This window comes from Dipteris shenzhenensis, chromosome 33 (genome assembly GCF_047967505.1).
Source record: "Dipteris shenzhenensis isolate YYH24624 ecotype China chromosome 33, Dip_SZ_1.0, whole genome shotgun sequence".
NCBI classification, from domain to species: domain Eukaryota; kingdom Viridiplantae; phylum Streptophyta; class Polypodiopsida; order Gleicheniales; family Dipteridaceae; genus Dipteris; species Dipteris shenzhenensis.
The window spans coordinates 17,126,635-17,147,498 of NC_141628.1; the positions used below are offsets into that span (position 1 = coordinate 17,126,635).

The 20,864-nt window shown below is 43.8% G+C and overlaps 1 protein-coding gene across 5 annotated transcripts in view; it reads left to right on the forward strand.

Moving 5' to 3' along the window:
* The first annotated feature begins 1,865 nt into the window (after positions 1–1,865).
* The window catches only part of LOC147879761 (transcription factor EMB1444-like), a 99,741-nt gene continuing 80,742 nt past the window's right edge, over positions 1,866–20,864 (forward strand). For 3 of the 5 annotated variants that reach the window (XM_087371550.1, XM_087371548.1, XM_087371546.1), the window contains exons 1-5: positions 1,866–3,816; positions 4,352–4,552; positions 17,660–17,780; positions 17,926–17,967; positions 18,072–18,128. In XM_087371550.1, the coding sequence (XP_087227676.1) occupies positions 3,722–3,816; positions 4,352–4,552; positions 17,660–17,780; positions 17,926–17,967; positions 18,072–18,128 (516 nt within the window). In that variant the 5' untranslated portion in view covers positions 1,866–3,721. The remainder of the gene's footprint in view (positions 3,817–4,351; positions 4,553–17,659; positions 17,781–17,925; positions 17,968–18,071; positions 18,129–20,864) is intronic. The other 2 variants (XM_087371547.1, XM_087371549.1) reach the window with 2 other exon arrangements.

A 20,864-nucleotide genomic window follows, 5' to 3' on the forward strand; every position in this document is an offset into this window, starting at 1 on the left:
TCGAAACAAGGGATAAGTAAAATCTTGATAGGGTTTTGGAGAGTATATCTGGGATAGAGATGCCTTGGAAATCCCAACTTGGAGGGGCAACAATCCCTGACAACTTGCTATGAGGGAATTGTATTCCCACCAATTCTTTGTTACATAGTATAGTCCATGGAGGGCATAAATCTCTCATTGACTCTTCTACCAACTCCAACTCAGCCAACCCTTGATTGGCGATTGCTCATCCATGTTGTGAACCAAGCTCCTCCACTAGTTGCATGCAATGACTCCTTTGCTTTTTTTGGGATGGAAGCAATGGAGCCAACTTCTATAGCTACCAGCAGGTGTCCCTAGAACACGTGGAATTAGCTTGAATTTCTATCGGTTGCCACACTTTGGAAATCAAGGGGTGTTTTAGCAATGCTTTGTGTTGGATTTCCTCTTGGATCTCTTTGATGGTGTGCCGGTTAAAGAATGAATCGACGACTGATATGGTTAAGGGACTGTAGTGAAAGTGAGTCTAGATAGGCCAATTGTCATTGCTTATAGACATGAACCTAGGTGATTTGCTCATGACTAGGATGAAGCTTGGGTAGAGCTAAGTGGAGGTTTGAACCGATTGATGTTGAAAAACCAGCGGAGGAGATGTGGTCAGGGGTAAAATGCTACCACTTGAACCCAGAGCTAGCTGGTTCTCCCCAAAATGCGTCGAGGCACAACAGTTGTGAAAACAGGCGGGAGCTAAGTGGAGGTTCGAACAGATTAATGTTGATAAATTAGCAGATGAGATGTGATAAGGGGTGAAATGCCACTCGAATGTAGAGCTAGCTGGTTCTCCCCGAAATGCGTCGAGGCATAGCAATTGGGAAAACCGGTCGTCAGATAGATCGGGCACTTGAGAGGTTTCTGATCACAATCCGTCAAGGCTCGAGTTATTAGAATCAGGGGCACATGCAAGCTAAATCTGCCGGAAGGGTGGAAGGAGGGGGTGGGGGGTGGGAGGGGGTGCTTGCTTGACCCTGTCGGAGTTAGGGGCAAATGTAATCTGATTGCCTGGTTCTTCATTACCTTCGTCTATTGGGCTCTACCTGAGTGTCTCCTGAGTGTGCAGTCCGTTTGCATTAGTCAGGCATCCGACCACCTTTTGTGCCGGAACCTTGTCTAAACCAAGCTTGCCAAAAGGTGTCCATGTGCGCAGGGTGAGAGGAGGTGGCAGTGGCGATGCATTGAGGCCTCTGGAGATGTTGAATCTGAACGTGGACTCTTGAGAAAGAGTAGGACCCTCTCAAGATATCTATGAAAGCTTATGTGAAGGCCAAGTTGCCCCACAAGAATTTATTAGAAGCCAAGCCCAATTCTCCAAAAGTCAGCAAACTGGTTTGGCCTTTTGTTGCACTTGGAGATTGTGGGATTTGGGACCTCTCTACACTCGCCCATCGCTCATCATGATGCCTGTCCACTTGCTGCTCACCATGCCCACATCGCTCAATGCTCGTCTTTGGTCGCCCTGTCGGAGAGCGCAGCCATCGATCGGCGATCGATGCGTCTTGCAGGGTCCTCTCCTGCATCCCTGATGATTCCCTGGACGGTGATATAGGGCGAGTGACAGGAGATTGAGAGCGAGAGAGAGAGGGAGGGAGAGAGAGAGTTGATATGGGGAGAGAAGAGGAGATTGAGAGCGATGGAGATGGTTGAAATAGGGAGGGTATAGGGCGATGGACAGGAGATTGAGAGAGAGAGAGAGAGAGAGAGAGAGAGAGAGTTGATATGGGGAGAGTAGAGGAGATTGAGAGCGAGAGAGATGGTTGATATGGGGAGGGTGAGAGCGAGACACAGAGAGAGAGAGAGAGAGAGAGAGAGAGAGTTGATATAGGGAGAGTGTAGAGGAGATTGAGAGAGAGAGAGAGAGAGCGAGTTGATGTAGAGGAGGCTGAGAGCGAGCGAGAGAGAGAGAGAGCGAGAGTTGATATAGTGGAGAAGAGGAGAATATATTGAGAGCGAGAAGGAGAGAGCGAGGGCGAGAGAGAAAGAGCGCACGCGACGAGCTGCGAAGTATGTAGGGGGAGAGAGAAAGGTTTGCGGCGAGAGAGAAAGGTGATGTAGGAGAGTGCATTCATCGACGCCGCTTTTGGACATCGCGGATGACGGAATTATTACCGCCCTTACCGATCTATACGATTTGAGCGACAGAGATGGTGGCGAACGAAACATCTAGTTACAGAACGCGAGAGCGACACAGAGATCGATCGACGCAGTTCTTTTGTTCCGACCTTCCGGTGATTAAGTATGGAAATCAAGGGCGAGAAATTCCGTCGCAGAACGTCACGATGATCTGTCGTAGACGGACATCGTGTTCTGTTCCGGTGTTTCTGGAAATCAACGTCGAGAAATTCCGTCGAAGAACGTCAAGATGATCTGACGGAGACGGAAATCTTGTTCGAGTTGTTTGTTCCGGTGATCAAGGACGGAAATCAACGGGACGAACTGGCGAGAAATTCCGTCGAAGAACGTCACGATGAGCTGAGGAAGACGACGGAAATCTGAGAAGAAGCAGGTTCTTGCTCTTTGTTACACCTCTGTGCAAGCTTTGCTCCTCCTCCATAGCCAGAAAATTGTGGTTGCTCGTCGTCGTTGTTTGATTCCTTGCAAGCTTTGCTCCCTCCATAGCCAGATTTCGTCGTCGTAATTCTCATCGTGCTTATTTCGTTGCCTTTGCTGCTCTTTTTCATCATCTTCCACCTCTCTTCCCTCCATAGCCTGTCCTTCTCGTTCGAGCTCTGCTCCCTCCATAGCCAGGCCTTTTCTCAGAGTACGCAGACCTCTCCGTCAAGGTTCACATTCCCTCCACCTATCCCCTCCCAGAGCTCGCTCACTTTGTTGTGAGCGCTGCATGAGCGTCACTACAAGCAGTTAGCGCACCTTTCAGCAACATCATCGCCAAGAACAGCAGGAGGTGGCGGATCTGATCACGACAAGGCATTCAGCGAGGAGCAACACTCACGAGTTCTTCGTCTTCTAACCCCATCCTTGGCCAGCATCGAATGCAGGATTGCACTTCTGCTTCTTCGTCATAGTCCACCTCAGTCCAAGCCCGACACAGACACCAATTGCTTTCCAAATTTCAACCCTTGGTGTAGATAACGATCCTTTGCACAGCTTCCACCTTCCCTGGAACAGAGCTGGGAAAGGGCTGTGCCTCCATTGACCAAAAGGGAGAAGAAACGCCCCTTGCTCTTTCGTTGCTCTTTCTGTTACACTCACCGACTGTAAATGGAATGACCGAGATGCATACATGTGTGGAAAATCCACAAAGTAGTCTTGGCATTGCAATCGCCAACTATAATTCCACTCACCGAGATGGAAACATGTGTGGAACACGTACAAAGTGAGCACAAAAAGGCGTGGAAGCATACAAAGTCCACTTCGTCAGCCATATATTTTTTGGTTGGAATCGTGGAAAAGGAACGATAGCTCCGGACGAGAATGACGTAAAGATGGATTCTGCTTTAAAGCTCGACGTGGACTTTTGATGGAGGATGCAGTCACTAAGCAGAGAAGCCTCTTGTCGCTGCAACCAAATGTTTGCGCATATATTCACCTTGGATGGGAGATGCAGTCGCAAAGCATAGGGGCCTTTCTCGCTGCAACCAGTTGTTCGCACACCGTTAGTATAAGGAGTTGATTTGCGAAGAGCCGTGCTCACAAGAATTCCGAGTCTGACTTGCGCTCAACAGAGATGGCTTCAGTACTGCAACAAACGCTGAGGAGCCTCTGCTCCGACAATGGATGGTGCTACGCGATCTTTTGGAAGCTGAAACGGCAAATTCGTACGTGAGTGTTTTGATGTCATTCAATAAATCCTCCTCTCTAATTACTTTGGTTTTTGAATCCATGGCAAATAAGTGACCTGTGGCTTCCGAAAGGTCTCGGGGACAGTTCCACCACCTTTTGCGTTCTAATTTTCAACGTCTAGAGTCTTGGTTGACTGACAATTCGCATGTAACGTATGCGCCTGTAGGATTGGGAGTTTCAATTTGCTCTAGATTCTTGCTAGGAGTGCTCCAAGATTGTCCTCTCCTCTTTTAGACAATACTTCTGCCGAAACTTGTCAACTTTGATTTCTACAACATGGAATCTCTGGTGCATTGTCTTGTCGCTTAAGAATATCTTACTTATCGTCAAGGCGAAGGTACCTCCAATTGAGCTTTTCTTAGCTCTAGTTAGGGTGTGGTGCAGTCCATCTTGCATGATTGCTGAATGGAAATGTCCAACTTTGAACGCAGTATCATTCGTTCTACAATTAAAATATTTTTCCTTCTATCACAATCCCATTGACCTCTCCATGTGTTGATTGGATGCAATGCAGCGTGCTGACTTGGGAGGATGGATTTTATGAACAGTCGAAGTTCCTTGCAAATTCAAGACCCAATCCTGTCTCAACAGCATCGAATTCATTTCTTCCTTCTAGGCTACCTGGCCAGCAAATGACTCAAGAAGGCAATTTCGAGGACCCAATCGGTCTGGCTTTTGCCAAGATGTCCTATCACGTCTACTCTGTTGGAGAAGGGTAGGATAACCTTGTATCGCTGGCTTGAAGACAATGTAGTGGTTATTGTTCTAGGTTTCAATGGGTTGTGCTTATCACATCTATTTGACAGCGAGGGATAAGGACAAAGCAGTTTTAATGCATGAAAAAGTGAGTAATTGGATCTTCTATAATGGAGCAGAGTTTTTGGTCCCAAAGATTGGATACATTTTTCCTGAAGATCTTTGACAGTAGAAAGCATAGTTTCCAGACCGTGAGAGACTGGGTTGGGAAACACAAGAATATAAATCTTGCCAATTCGTATTACCGACGCAAGTTCATCCAACACAAGCCTTGTATCTAAAAGTGAAAATGCACTGAAAGTCTATGACGTATATAATCCCTATTCTAGCTATTGCATGGGTTTGATATACAACGTTTGAAAACAATTTGGATGGGTCATGGGAAAAAATGATCCATGATCTACGTCTTCAAATTCAAGGTCTTTTTTGCATTATCCAAAGCTGTGAAGGGCTGAGGCTGAAATTAGCGTTCCAACGTGATGGGTCATGCTGTGGTGTTAGTAAACCTTAAGGCTCCATTATTTGCTGTTATGAAATGTCAGTTGTGTGCTGGGTCCTTATTGTCAGGAAAACAAAAACTGTGCCTTGTGTCACCACTTAGCTGCTGTTGTGCCTCCTAATATTCTAAGGCTTAACATTCACTATAAACTTGTGACCTTTATCAGAATGGAAATGATCGTAATAATATATCAGACGTAGCTTTAAGTCACGAACAATACTCAATATTTAAATGCATTAGCAGCAATGCATTTCGGGGAGAACCAGCTAGATCAAAGCCTGCGGAGTGCTAAGGTTGCAATGCATGTAAGCCTAGTTGGTGGTGGTGCCACCATCTGCTTCAGTAAAGATTACCAGAGAATTCCAAGATTGCAATTTAAACTTGGCCTGTGGGCCAATCAAACTCGAATTGGGTTTGGAAGCTCCATGAATTTCTACAGAAATCTGTTGGGAAGCGGTCTGTTGCCCAATGCAGATGCCCAAGCTTACAATTTAATTGGCACATCTTCCATGTCCTGAGCTCCAGCTGTTGGTGTGTGAGAAGGAAAGCAGAATCCTAGGTTAGCTATGTTTAAGGCTAACCTACAACTAGGAATGAAGTTTTCAACCCACCCTCAACAACCTCTCAGATGTTTGTGTACACCATGTGGAATTACACCTTCATCTAGAGTTACATACAGATGACATGGCTGAGAATAACTATGTGCCATGGCTTAATAGAGGGTTGCTGAACTGTCAAAGGATGGTACAAGGCTAAGTGTGATTATTGAGATTTCTGATTCCGAGGCAGATTCAGTTCATGAATAAGAGATTACCTTGGAGGACTGTGGGGCTGTGGAAGCCATCGTTACTCTGCAAACAATCAAGATAAAATCTCAATGATTCATTTACGTTTAACACTCGTGGTGGTTTATTGGGTATCCACAAGAAAAGGGAATTGAGATACTCAGAATTTAGAATTTGACAATTCAGATAGTGATGATGTAGAATCCATGTTGGTTAAACATCATGGGTCCTATTAAGCTGGGACATAAGTATAGATGACGTTTGAAGAGCGGATGCATGTGAGAGGGGTAACAGCTGCAAAATCAGATCAACTCTTGGAGAAATATTGAGCACTCTTCCTTGCGATGTGAGAAATGATGGTGAAGGCAATGGTGCTATTAAGAAAGAGGAGCTTCAGTCGAACACTCAAGCTGCATGTTATTAGATTTCCATGGAGTTATTCATGGGTTCTAAGACTTTTGCGACTCTCAGGTTAAAAGGGGTTGTCAATGGAGAGGGAGGGGGGGGGGCGCTTTATTTTAGGTGGATAATGGGAGCACTCAAAACTTTATAGACTCTAAAATAGTCCAGTATGTTAGGCTGCCCATAACATATTTGAGTCATAAATTAAAGGTTGATAATGGGGAAGTCACAGTTAATTCAGCCTCTTCTCAGATTCACTCATTTTAGGATGACCTTTTTGTTTTGGACGTGTCTCTTAATGTTGGTTTGTTCATGGTTGAAACGGTCCAAGAGTTCTCCACGAACCATGTGCAGCTGTAATATGTATTTCAGTCACCATGGGAGACCACTTGAATGGGAGGGCATAGGGTGTTCGAATGGAGGTCATTTCTCTTAAAAGGCTGATCTGTAAAATGTGGGCGTCTATATGCTACAGGTAAACAGGTACTTCAGAGAAAGACATTAGAAGGCTGTGATATCTATATGCTACAGGTTAACATGCTTGGTACTTCAGAGAAAGACATTAGCTTCAACCTTACTACAGCAGTACATTGATATAATTTCTGATTTACTAACCAAGGTCTGGGTTCTCTGCTACTGATTCCAAAAGGCTGCTGTCTGTTTGGAACGTGATTCTCCCCAAGTCAATTAACTATTGACTACTGTCTGCATGCATTAACATTATCTGCTGCTTATTCCAGAGGTCTACTATCAGATGCTGTTTGCAGACATATCCCAGCTAGTCATCATATGTACATGCTCCAGCAAGTCATCATATGGACATACTCCAGCAAGTCATTATATTTGAATTTCTGGTCATGTAGAAAGGACAGAGTGGAAGAGATATGGGATGACCTGGAATGCTGCATCGAGTTGTAGTGGGGATGAACTATCTGATGTGGGATAGAAGTCTTACTGCGAATCATCCGTGAAAGCATGAGAACCTGAAGCCTCTCAACTCCAGCCCACTTGGCCTCTGATAGATTTGGCCCCCAACAAGGGCTGCCAGGTTTGAGGGTCCTGGAAGCGAGAATGACAGCACGGTCGCTTGAGTCTGGCCAGCATGACGTACCCCCTGCTCAGTCGAGCTTGTAAAGTTGGTCGCATCATAAAGATCGGGCCGGAGAACAGGATCTCTAGGCATTTATAGGATGCAACTACCTCTGCTGGCAACCCATCAAGGTAGTGCTCTTTGTGCATGGCTGCCCGGGATGTGTTGAAGATCATGACCTTGGTTTTACCAAGGTCGACTTTAAAGTCATGTGTCTCACAAAAGGTATGGAGTGCATCTAGGTGTCATTGGAGTCCCTCTGCTGAGGAGGATAGTAGGACCGCATTATCTGTGTATAGAAGAATATGAAGCAAGTATCCCCGGCTAGAGAGCAACTAGTCCCTCATAGGGTCCCACCAATGAAGGTCTCAAGCTCATCTATGTGAGGCCGAACAAGGTTGGAGATAATGGACTCCCCAATGGTGCTCATTATCTCCTTTGTCGACCTTGCACCAGTTTGAACCTTACTCGAGACTATCTCATAAAGTGTCATGATTGCCCAGATGATCTCTTGATAGTATCCAACTCCTATAGGCGTTTGATGAGTCGGGCTCTCGGCATTGTGTCAAAATCCTTTGGAAGTCCACAAAGCAACAATACACCCTTTGTCTCTGTGCCCTGGCCACCTCGATGATCCCCTTGAGTGTAAGTATATGATCCATGGTCCCGTGATCTACTCGAAAGCCTGCCTGTCCCATGGCTCTGAATCCCCGAATCTCTGCGCCATGCTAACCTCGGTGTCAAGTAGCAATGCATAGATCTTGGACATAACGTGTCCAATCATAATAGTCTTGTAGTTTTCCGGGCTCATGAGATCTCCTGCCTTGTGTACGTGTGTGTTGAGAGAAAGAAAGAAAGAAAGAAATTTTATTAAAGGTCCACGGAAGGCCATACATGGCCTATGGGACACAAAATCATCCGAAAGGAAAATACATCATCAACGATGCGCCAACTAGGTGGCCTCATCGTAATACCGCTAAGATGCCAAAAATGGCTACAAAAATCCTAGATACAAAATGAAATGAAAGAGAGAGAGAGAGAGAGAGAGAGAGAGAGAGAGAGAGAGAGTCTATAAAGTTTAAGGAGACCAAAAGGTTGATGAGACTTAAAAAAACCACATACAGTAGAAAGACTGAAGAGAGGAGCCTCTAAAGTAGGCATCCACCCTGAAACGTACTTACTAAGATCAATTATAGACCGAGAGTCTTTAGCTTTTGATATGACATCCTTGATGAGAGCCTGGCCTTCACAATAAACAGCCCACTACCCTCTTTTCTACCTGATCTCACCATCACTAACTCTGTGGCCTTTTGCTTAAGGTGAGATCTAGTAAGTTTCTCTGCTATCCATACTTTTGTGCCTTTCAATTTGTTGTTTCAATTTGTTGGATTGTTTGAGAATATGAACTCTACAAGCTCTTGTTGCAAGAGTAAATATTGCATGTGTACCACCTAAATGGATTTTATCGTCCTCTGGCAACTCAATGGTTGGTGTAGCTGTCTTTATCTGTTCAAAGCTTTCAATGAAAGCTGATCGATGCCGATCTGCAATTAGTCCCCCTACTCTGATTTGCAATGCATTAGCTTCTCTTTCTTTGTCCTCTTTGATAGCTAAATTAACCTGTTTCTCTAGCTTGGTTGCGACTTCATGAGAGATTAGAGAGTCAAGCTTAGCCATAATAGTTGGAAGGGGTTGCTCACACATTGATGTATTGCTTTGTTGATTGATTAAGAGCCGAGCCTTTTGTTGACTTGATTCTCTAGAGTGGCTAGATGCTTTTGTAGCTCTACCATGAGTTTTTGGACTTGCTGGTTTTCGTCAATCCACTGTTGCAGATGTAGAACCTTGTTTATTCTAGTATGAGGCGGGAAAGCCACCACCTGAGCAACATCTGAGCATAAGACTCTACCTTCTTGCCACCCTTAGTGCCTAGGATGAGCTGCTGGAAACACAGAACTGAGTAGTCGAGCTGCTGAAAAATGCAAAAAAATCATAGTTGAGTAGTCGAGCTGGATGTCCAAAACGAGCTACAAATGGTAGAGCTGGAGATGTGAACAGGCTGCAATGTCAAGCTCATGCAATGGGTATTCAATGTCGAATATGGCAGTGACGAGATGACACGCACATATCTGTTGCGCCTCTGTTCTTTCTCTCTTGGATCACGGGCATAGGCACATTGATTGTCCTCCTAGCCAACCTCGGTGGTTGCAAGCTCTCCTAAAGAAAAAAATCGACTGTTACGTGAAGCTCCTGCTTACAAAAATTCCAACAAGCCCCAAAATTCCCTAGATGGAGCTAGTATGCCACATGTCTTCATTCTAGGGTCCCTCCTTAATGCATCATTTACCCCTCTCTTGGGATATCATTGAAACCATTTGCCCCTAGGCACATTTAATGCATTTAGGTCCCTTAGCCTTAGATCCACCTAGTTTGGTGCCATGTCACCCTCACCAAGGACCTTGACCTTTATTCCTTTTTGATCATTTACATTTAGCCCAAACAAATATAATACAAACATTGATCATTTCAAGGAAAATGTCGACTAACCCTTCCGAGGTCATGTTACCTCGACTTGAGCGTAACATTCCTTCCCTCTTTAGGCATCAGCGTCCTCGATGATAAAGTTTGGGAACACCCTCCATAACTGGTATACGGATTCCTAGGTAGCTTCTGATAGAGGTAGACCATGCCATGCAACCAATACCGTGGGTATCTTCCGATTGCGCACTTGCATTGCTCCTCGGTCCAGGATTCCTGTTGGTTTGCGTCTTGCATTATCCTCTATCTCCTGAAACAAAACAACACCCTCTATTAGTGAGTCACCTGAATGTAAAAATTTCTTTAAACGAGAAACATGAAACACTGGGTGCACCTTACAACCTTGTGGCAATTCTAATTTATAGGCTACCTTGCCTATTCTTTTTAGAATTAACCATGGCCCACAATATCGAGGTGATAATTTAGCACACTCTCTTGCAGTCAAAGACTTAGAGTGCAAAGGAACTCTGAGAAAAACTTTTTCTCCTTCCTTAAATTATCTAGCGGATCGGTTTTCATCCGCATATGCCTTAGCTCTATCCATAGCTTGGCGGATGTTAGCTCTCGCAAGTGCTAGCATTTTCTGCATCTGAACCACAAAGTTCGCGGCATTAGGCACTTTTTGAGGTATTCCAACCATAGTTGGATTCGCTGGTCTATAACCATAGTTCAGCTCAAACGGACTGAACCCTGTAGAGGAATGTTTTCTATCATTGTAGGCAAATTCTAACAATGGCAACCACTTGTCCCATGTATGTTGCCTCAATGACACATATGCTCTAAGCATATCCTCTAAAATTTGGTTGATTCTTTCTGTTTGACCATCCGTTTTTGGATGATCCCTACTACTCATTCCCAACTCAGTCCTTAGTGTCTCAAACGCCGCTGTCCAAAAATGACCGGTAAATTTGACATCTCTGTCTGACACTATGGATTTGGGTGATCCATGCAAACGAAATATATGTCTAATAAAAAAATCCACCACTTGCGGGGCACTAACAGACTCTCTAGTTGGAATGAAGTGAGCCATCTTCGATCAACCACCACAAGGATAGAATCATATCCACCTTGTGTCATAGGCAGACCTACAATAAACTCTATAGAAATGCTCTCCTACCTACCTAGTGGTATTTCCAAAGGCTATAAAAGTCCAGGTGGCTTCACCCGCTCTGCCTTACTTACGTGACACGAAAAACAACGTGTCTCAATTCATGAATATGCTTTTTCATCTTTGGCCAAAAGAAATCTCGTCTCACGAGATCATATGTCTTCTTGACTCCTGGATGTCCCGCACATGGGCTATCATGGCATTGTTGAATGACTCTCTGCCTGAGATCATTCTGATTAGGTACTACTCCCTTGCCATTTCTTTTCAGCATACCATCCCTTATGACATTCTTGCATAAGTTTGGCCTTTTCTGGATGCCAGGTCATCCTTTTCCCCGAGTTTGAATACATGAGCCTTAGGCCAAAGGCTCTGGACGAACTCGTTCACCTTTTGAGTTTCTCTAATCTCGATCATTAGAGCACTCTCTCGTGAAACTCATGTTATGCATAATGCGTGACAACGCATCAGCAACTTTATTATCCTTCCCTCTTCGATACCGAATCGTCAATTAAACTCCTGCATGAGTTCTGCCCACCTAGCTTGGCGGCCTCTCAAGTCAAGTTGTGTACAAAAATGTTTCAGAGTATCATGATCAACATCAACATAAAACTCTGATCCATACAAATAATGTCTCCATGTTTTCAAAGCATGGACAACAGCATACAACTCTAATTCATGAGTTGGCCAATTTCGTTGAGAGGGAGAAAGCTTCTTGCTTTCAAAGGCTACTGGCCTTCCCTCTTAGAGGAGAACTGCTTCTACCGCAATGCCACTTGCATCGGTTTCAAGGAAAAACGGTTTCTGGGAATCAACTATTTTTAACACTGGTCCTGAGACCACAGCTTGTTTTATGGTGTTAAAACTTTCATGTTGATTCTGTCCCCATATAAAAGGTACTTTATCTGAGGTCAGATCAGTCAATGGCGATACTATTTCGGAATATCCTTTGATATGCCTTCGATAAAATTGAACAAATCCCAAGAATGATCGCAAAGCGGTCAAACTCTGAGGGATTGGCCAAGTCAGTATCGCAGCCACTTTCTTTGGATCCATTTCTACCTCCTCAGGAGTAATTATGAATCCTAAATATTCAAGTCTTACCATTCACAGTATAGTTTTCTTTTTATTTACATAAAGACTGCCTCCCCTCGTGATGCCGAAGGGCCCTGAAGACACCAAGTTGCAAATCTGCGATAACATCTGTCAACAGATGACCTTGCAAGCAACACAATAGATCATTGCCTCTACGCACTGCTCTCCAACGACTTCTGATACAACGCACCACAGCACACCTCGATGCGTCCCAACGATCCCGTGATAGATGTTACTTTCGGAATCCGTGACAGCGTGTGCGTCAATTTCTGGTGAGTCCTCAATCCAACCCAATCACGACCGCTCTGATATCAATTGACACGTGCATATCTGTTGCGTCTCTGTTCTTTCTCTCTTGGATCACTGGCATAGGCTCATTGATTGTCCTCCCAGCCAACCTCGGTGGTTGCAAGCTCTCCTAAAGAAAAAAATCGACTGTTACGTGAAGCTCCTGCTTACAAAAATTCCACCAAGCCCCAAAATTCCCTAGATGGATCTAGTATGCCACATGTCTTCATTCTAGGGTCCCTTCTTAATGCATCATTTACCTCTCTCTTGGGATATCATTGAAACCATTTGCCCCTAGGCACATTTAATGCATTTAGGTCCCTTAGCCTTAGATCCACCTAGTCTAGTGCCATGTCACCCTCACCAAGGACCTTGACCTTTATTCCTTTTTGATCATTTACATGTAGCCCAAACAAATATAATACAAACATTGATCCTTTAAAGGAAAATGTCGACTGACCCTTCCGAGGTCATGTTACCTCGACTTGAGTGTAACACGAGACCGGAGTATCGAGCTGAGCAGCTCTGGTGCCAGTGGCTTAGGATGGAGTGTCGATCATAAGCTATGGGGACTTTGTTTTAGGGCAGATGAGCTATGGTGACAGTACAAGCTTATGGTGGCGCCAATATTGGCGTTAGAGTCTGTAGGGCAGACGACTATCAAGACATGCACTTTACTCCATTGCTTTGCGAACCTCTTGGCTGAGCCATGGAGCTATGAGCGACGACAAAGAAGCAAGAGGCAATATAGCTGCGAGGGATAGAGAAGCAAGAGAGTAAATGTGTACATATCAAATAATTTACAGATGTATGTGTGCATGTATCTATCTATCTTTCTCTTTCTACACACGCTTACATACATATGTACAAACATACATACATAGACGCATTCGCAAGGACATACTCACCACCCTGCCTTTGGATATTGGCATTGGGATTTTCTTTTGGGTTGTATTGATGGTAAGATCAAAGGCTGTCGACGGGTATGTTTTATCATATTCATACGTGGCCACCTTTATTAAAAGAAGAGAGAACACACACACACAGGTCTATGAACAAAGGAACAAAGGAACAAAGAGGGGTGGAGACCAGCAGGAAGGGCTCCACAGACAGTCACACAATGGGCAGAACAAGAGGATTATGAGCAGCAACAGAGAGAACCCCCCAAGGAAAGGAAGAAAACAACAGGCGATGAGGTATGGACATGAAAAAACGTAGGTCCACGCAGCAGATAGCAAGGAGATGAAGAGAACACACAGAGGGATTGAAGGCGACCGGCAGCAAAACAAAAAAGCATTGATGGCGACCAGCAGTAAAACGGAGGAGCAGGGATTGATGGCAACCAGCAGCAAGTCTCCACGCACAGCAAGAACTGGCCATACAGCAAGTACGGAGCAAATCCGTGTAGGTACGGCCTAGTACGGGCCTGGAAAGGAGGTTGCAAGGGTATAAGGAGGGCGCAGGAGCCTGGACAGACCTGTGTAGAAGGCACTGAACCCTAGACAAGGCCCCATGAAGGGCCGGGAACCCTAAATGGGCTTGCTGCAGCAGGAAAATGCCATAGCTCACCACCCACCCACACACACTTTTTTATTATTATAGTGAAATCATATATTTCTGTGGGAAACCTCCAAAAGAGGAAAAAAACCCACCATGAAGTACAAAAGTTAAAAGATTACAAGTATGCTTCTGAGAGAAACCTCAGAAGTCTACCAGAAATATAAAAAACTGATTACAAGTCACTTGGAGGAGGATCAAGTAAAATATCCTCTAAAGTGAGATTATTAGCTTGCAGAAAACCTTGTAACGGATTGACATCACCATCAATAAAACAAAGTTGCTTTTTGCCCTTGTGGTTCTTCTTAATATAAGCTGGCAACCGGAACTTTTGAACCACAGGATCAAAAACCTGTCTCAACCAAGGATGAAAAGACTCCAGAGAAAAGGAAACATCTGCAACAGTTGAAGAGACATCTTGAGCTGAAAAACATTCCAAAGTTTCCTCTACTGCAGGAAGTTGCTGAAGAGAAGAGGATTCCATGACATCTTGCATAACCACAAAACTTTCCATCAGAGAGGAAGCATCCAACATTGCAACTTCACTCTTGTAAATAGAAACAACAACAGGATCACAAGGAACAAGAGAATCTAGCACTGTAGTAATAGGATACGGAACTGCCAAAACAGCAAAAGGATTGGAATCTTTAACCGCCGTGTCTGCCTGAACTCTTCTCCAAACCTTAGAGGGTTTAGCAAAGTGCCCGACTACCCGTATGGTAGAAGAAGAGATAGGAACAGGAGGAGCTGGAACGGGAGGATCAGAAGGCTTTTGAGCTGAAGCTGAAGAGCATGGAGAAGGGCATACTGTAGCAAAATGGCCCAATTGTCGACATTTATAACAAGCATTAGGAAAGGAGGCAAAACGAAGTCGAATCCGGAGGGGGTGAGGCAGTCGGACTGCGGAAGAGGCTGTACGGACTGCGGACGAGGCGGTATGGAATGCAGCATTGGCTGTACGGAATGCAGTGGGGAGGGGACACGCAGCCGTGGCTGTATGTAAGGGAACGGGAGAGGTACGGAAGGAGAAAGAGCAGAGGCAGACGGCGGGAGGCCATTAACTGGGCAAAGCGGGGGGGCAGAGGAGCTCAGTGCTCACCATCGCTCTCCCCACACACCCACACCTACACGACACACACACATACACACTTTTTTTATTGGGTGAAATCTTTGATTGATTAACACACACATACACTCTCTCTCTCTCTCTCTCACATACATACATACTTTTTTTTATAGTGAAATCTTATATTTCTGTGTGGGAAACCTCAAAAGAGGTAAAAACCCACCAATAAGTACAAAGAAAAAATTTACAAGTAAAGCCTTAGAGCAAAAGTCATGAAGCAGCCAAGTAAGAAGTTACATATCAAGATCAAACACAGCATCCTCTAGCTTCAAATTATTGCTTTGTAAAAATTGATGCAGTGATGAAACCACACCATCAATAAAAAAAAGCTGTTTTTTGCCCTTGTGATTCTTCTTGATATAGGCTGGTACCCGAAATTTCTGAATCACAGGGTCAAAAACCTATTGTAACATGGGATGAAAAGATTCCAATAAAAAAGGTACTTCTACATCCCGAACAGAAGAAGACTCTGGCACAGGCATCAAAGGCAAAGGGGCTAAATCAATATCTATATCCTCCAACAAAAGAGCTGCATCTGATAATGCAGGACTCAACATTTCAGCTGCACTCTAAGGATCAACCTGAGAAAGAGTAGGGGGAGCATCTTGTATAATCCCCTGTGCAAGGGGCACATCCATATCCTGAGGGGAAGGAGGCTGAAGATGCTCAACAGGAGTCCTCTCTCTCTCTCTCTCTCTCTCTCACTCACACACACACACACACACACACACACACACCCCTATGTATATAAAGAAAGGAAGTTTATTAAAGTCTACTGGAGACAAATGGTGTATGAGACTGCTAGAAAACCTGATACAATGAGCAAAATGGGTGGAGCTACTAAATGAGCATCCTAACACATGCTAGAAAAAAGTGTAGGACATAGTCAATGTCATCATCATCAATATCTCCATAGTCATAGTCATAGTTAGAGAGAGAGAGAGAGAGAGATTTATGCGGGCCGTGCTCACACACACACAGTGGCACATACACACATGCGTAATGTGCACATACATGGATGCGGAGGCATGGGCACATGCACACATAGATACAACCATATATGCACATTCCCCTCTTCGCACCCCTCCCCCAAAAAAGGTGTATGCTTGTGCACACATGCTCATATATTATAAACTAAAATTGGACTCATGGTCCCTTGTTAGTGATTGACATGCGCGCATGTGCATATACATGGATACGGAAACACGGGCACATACACAAATGTGGAGGCAAGGGCACATACGCACATGTGGAGAAAAGGTGTGTATACACACGTGGACACATGCTCAAATGTTACAAACTAATATTTGGGCTCATGGTCCCTTTTTGGTGATTGGCATGCTAGTTATTGTCATTTGGATCTTAAAGAGGGGTTCTAACAAAAGACAATAGTTTAGTTTTGAGTCCAAAGAATCAAATGTTATCTAGAATAAGGTTCCTTCGATAGCAAAAAGCCATTTACCTAGGGTGTAAGATTAATCCTCTGGGAGCTCAAACTTAGCATTAAAAGATAATTGAATCGAAAGAAAGTGCTTGTTAGCTGGGAGACATCCACAATATTATTGGAAGGAGCCAAGTTGTGGACTTAGTGATTCCATAATTTTCTGTCGTATGGAACACATCGCCTAGGTCAGGCTTGCATGTTGGACTAGGGCTAAGGGGGTTAGATGTACTTAACGAGAGCCCTCAAAGCTCGAAGGACAAAAGTATCCTGCAATGAATAGAGATTAGATCTTCGGAAGCAGGGCTAAGTAAATGAAGGAACAAAACAAAAGGGGAGCAAGCATGCAGAAGGCCATTGCAGTTGCAAGGGTTACCGTGGAAAGGGAAGCAAAGGAGATGTTAGGCTAGAATTTGCTGTGGGGAAGAGGGAGGATTTGAACGTTGACCTTCCCTTTGTCACATAAAACATGCTCCAATATCAATTATCACATGACAAGAAATACATCATCCTCATCGTCATCATCATTATCTTCATCATCACCAACACCTAAACTCTGTGCCAAACTTGGTGACTTGTTACATTGTGAAATATGACGAAAGTGCTTAAAGTCAAAAGTGAAATGGCTCTCGGGGATCCATGACCTCACTTTTTCTGGCCTGAACTTGATCCTTAATTTCTATACTTTAAATTGAAAAACAGGCCAAATTGACCACATGCCCACTTGCAGATTTGCTACTTTTGAAGTCAGAGTGTTCCTTGCCCATTGGTTCAGAACTGCATGTTCCGTTTATGGATTTTCTAAGTAACTTTTGACTTGCAGAATAGTTTTTAAATCAGATTAAAACTGCATATTCACAATTCTCTCATCTTTACATAAGATATTGTGCTGTAAAGAGGAAGAGGGAATGTAATGGAAGAAGATTTCAGGTTATAGAGTTGAATGTAAAGGATCTCAGATTTCAAAGTTTCTCAAAATAAAAGATACATGTGAACTGGTTGCTATGCTTTTCATGCCTTCAATGGCTCACCGGTATTGCCTTTATTGTTGGAAAGAGTTGCTGTGAAGTAATTTGGTATCTCTCGGTTTCTGGTAGCAGGAAATGTAACTTTTGTGGAGATTTTACCTTTGTAATGTAGGATTATTGGTCATGTGGCATTCACCAACAAGCATCAATGGGTCTTCAGTCCAATAGATAAGGTTGTTACTCCAGATGCAATCACTGCAACCAACCGCAACAGCCGATGTCAACCTGAGAAGGTTTGATAGACTTTGCGGAATTAATGTCCCTTGCTAGTATTGGATTTTAGTTTGCTTTAGAAAATCTACTTATAGTTTTTTTGGCCTGTACGTCTGTTGATTGTCTAGTAATGTCTTCATTTTCCTGCATCTTTGAAATTTGCAGTACCCAGCAGGATGGCAAGTACAATTTGCAGCTGGAATAAAGGTGGATCTTTGTTTTTTTGAGTTTCCTCACTGTTTGCAGACAGATGGATTGTAGATATAGGTTTTCAATAAGAGTTATTGTTTTTCTTGACATTTGTGGTGCAGACAATCGCAGTTATAGCAGTGCCACAAGGCGTTGTACAATTGGGTTCCATGCAGATGGTAAATACCCCCACCCCTCTCACAAATCCCCCCATTTCTCAAGATGACAATTGAATATCCATGCCCTCTTAAGACGGCAACCGTATCATCTTTTGAGATTCAGAAATAACTCAGTAATCTTGTTTTGTAATGCACAAAAATGGTTGCAATGTATTAAACTTGAAAGGGCAAATCTCACAGGAAGCTACTTAGAGTGGCCGTCAGATCATGGTTGTTAAGACACTCGTGTCTTATGATAAGACACTTAAGACACTTAAAACACGTGTCTTACCTTAAGACACCTTTAGACACTGTTGTTTTTTTTTTGGTGGGTGGGATGTAACAACAAACATTGTGTTTGACTTAACCATGCTATCATTGATGGCGACTTTGGATCCAGCATGGCAGTGACCTCGCAGATTCGGATTAGGATGAATCTTGAGAGATTTGACTCTTGAGAGTCCAAAGTTTCCTATTATATGTATCGAGATGTAGATTTCATGTGACTGACAGACTGTTGTAATGATATTTATGTTTATTGATCTATGATGATTGGTAATATAATCTATGTAGCCCTCTAGGCTCTTTTTAAGTTGTTTATCTGGATTTTTGAATATCAAGATTCAATTGTCAGTGTAAACCTTTAAAGTTATGTCGTGACTTGCAAGCTCTTGAGCCGTGGGTCTTAGCTTTACCTTTTAACTCTTGAGTACATTGTACAAGTGCATTGTTTAGGTGTAGCTTATTGTACTTCTAGAATCTAGCTGCTAGCTATGCTAGCAAGTTGTACACTTGTATTCTTATACATATATTAATTAAATATTTATTACTGCAATGACGTGTCTTATTTTTAAGACATTTTAGACACTTGTGTCTGAAGCGTGTCTAAGGTGTCATGTCTTACAACCATGGGTCATTTCTTGATAACAATGTGTGAATCCTTTTCATCATGTTGAGAGTCATTTTTCCCTCCCTTTGTTTCTCATTCTCTCCTTAGTCCTGACTCCCGTCTCTCCTATTCTCCAAGCAGGAAAGGAAAATCCTATTAACATACGAACTCTGCGATGGATTTGAAAACTGCATGACTAGCTAGAATAACTTAACTGCGCAGAGCCCAATTGGCTAGCTTGGTGGGTAAAGAAGTGCTTATGCATAGGCAATTGACAGGCTGAATTCACGACTTGATGAACACTTGCTTTCAAAAAATGCACGCAAATAGGATATGGCCGCAACTATGCTAATTCAAGTGAAAGAACGTGTAGTGCTACCCCCCTGTTTGTGACACACGCTTCTTCTACATAAATATCAATATATTCACTCTAGCACACAAGGTTGCCCATACTGCTTCTACATTGTGATTTTTAAGGATGTATGGACCAGCTCAATTCCACAATTATGTACGTATCGAAACACAATATGACAAAGCTCGCAATAAAACTTTATGTTGCATTGACTTAATATTTAGTAAATCAGTTTACTGCCAGAGAATTAGTTCATAGAAGCACCCAAAACAAAATGTGTAGAGTAAGACATATGTTGGAGCTGGGTCGTGGGCTACTATAGTCCTGCACACAAGCATTAGCACCATTTGAAGCACTCATAACTTTCTTCCTCATGCACTATAATCGTGCAGTCACACAAACTGATTATTGCACTATGGTTGGCAGCCATGGTGCACATAAGATAGTGTGCTAGGCCTAATTGGGTGACGATGAAGTTCCAATTCTCTGCCATGATACTATGGGGAGCTTGACATATTGTGCTGCTACTGTGGTGTTGATTGGTTGTTGAGCATGCCCAAATGCACTTTGGAGCTTGAGCACCTTTGTTGACTGCTCTGCGATGGAGTTTGGCAACCACACGGGTGTCAAGGAAATCCTCCAAGCAAGGTGACCTTGTTGGAGGATGGTTGTCATTTGATGGTTCCCCCACTGAGGCTGAAGGATAGAGGAGAGTCATGGAGACATCTGGCGTGTTTTTTCCAATCCCTACCTCCCATTCTGCTTCTCAGTCTTAGGGAAGAAACTATTAGACGCTCTGATACCAATGTAACGAGCGTAAGTTTGCATTATTTTCATTAATCATACTACTGGGTGCGGAAGCTTGAATGCTAACTGAGAGGAGAGAGAGATATTGTTGGTGTGCATAAGGCTGATCAGAGCATACACTGTACACGTAATTGCGGTCTGAGATTATGCTAACTACTATCTTTATTATGGTTTCCCTTGGCAGTCACCAATGGTCCATAGTTTACAACCGTTGGCTTCCCTCAAAGAAGGGGCTGAATGCATCTGCTAGATCCTCATGGGTGGGGCTGGAAATTGCTGACTGTAGAGGCAAGGTTGCTGCTCATGCTTGAATCTGGCTGTGGCTGAAGTGTGAAAACAGATGCCAACATAAGCACTATGTAAAGGCTAGGGTAGCTGCAAAGGGTGCTGGGGAAAGGTTTCTTGTTGCTGAGGCTAAAGGAAGAGGTGCTGTGATGATGAATGAGGGATTTGGGCCCTTTTTATAGGCTGCACTGGATTTGGCTGAGCCATAGCGGATTGTGAACCCCGCCATGTTGCCAGCCTACTTCTAGGGTCCTGACCTAGTCTGTAGCAGACCTAACCAGATTTGTAGTCTACCTGACCTGGTCTGGGCTTATATATATCCCCTTCTTCCCTTGGGACTTGCTGTAGATGTGCTGGAATGCCGTACTTGCTTGCGTGCCCTTCTTAGAGGGATGACATAGCTCTATAGGTGCTTCTGGACACA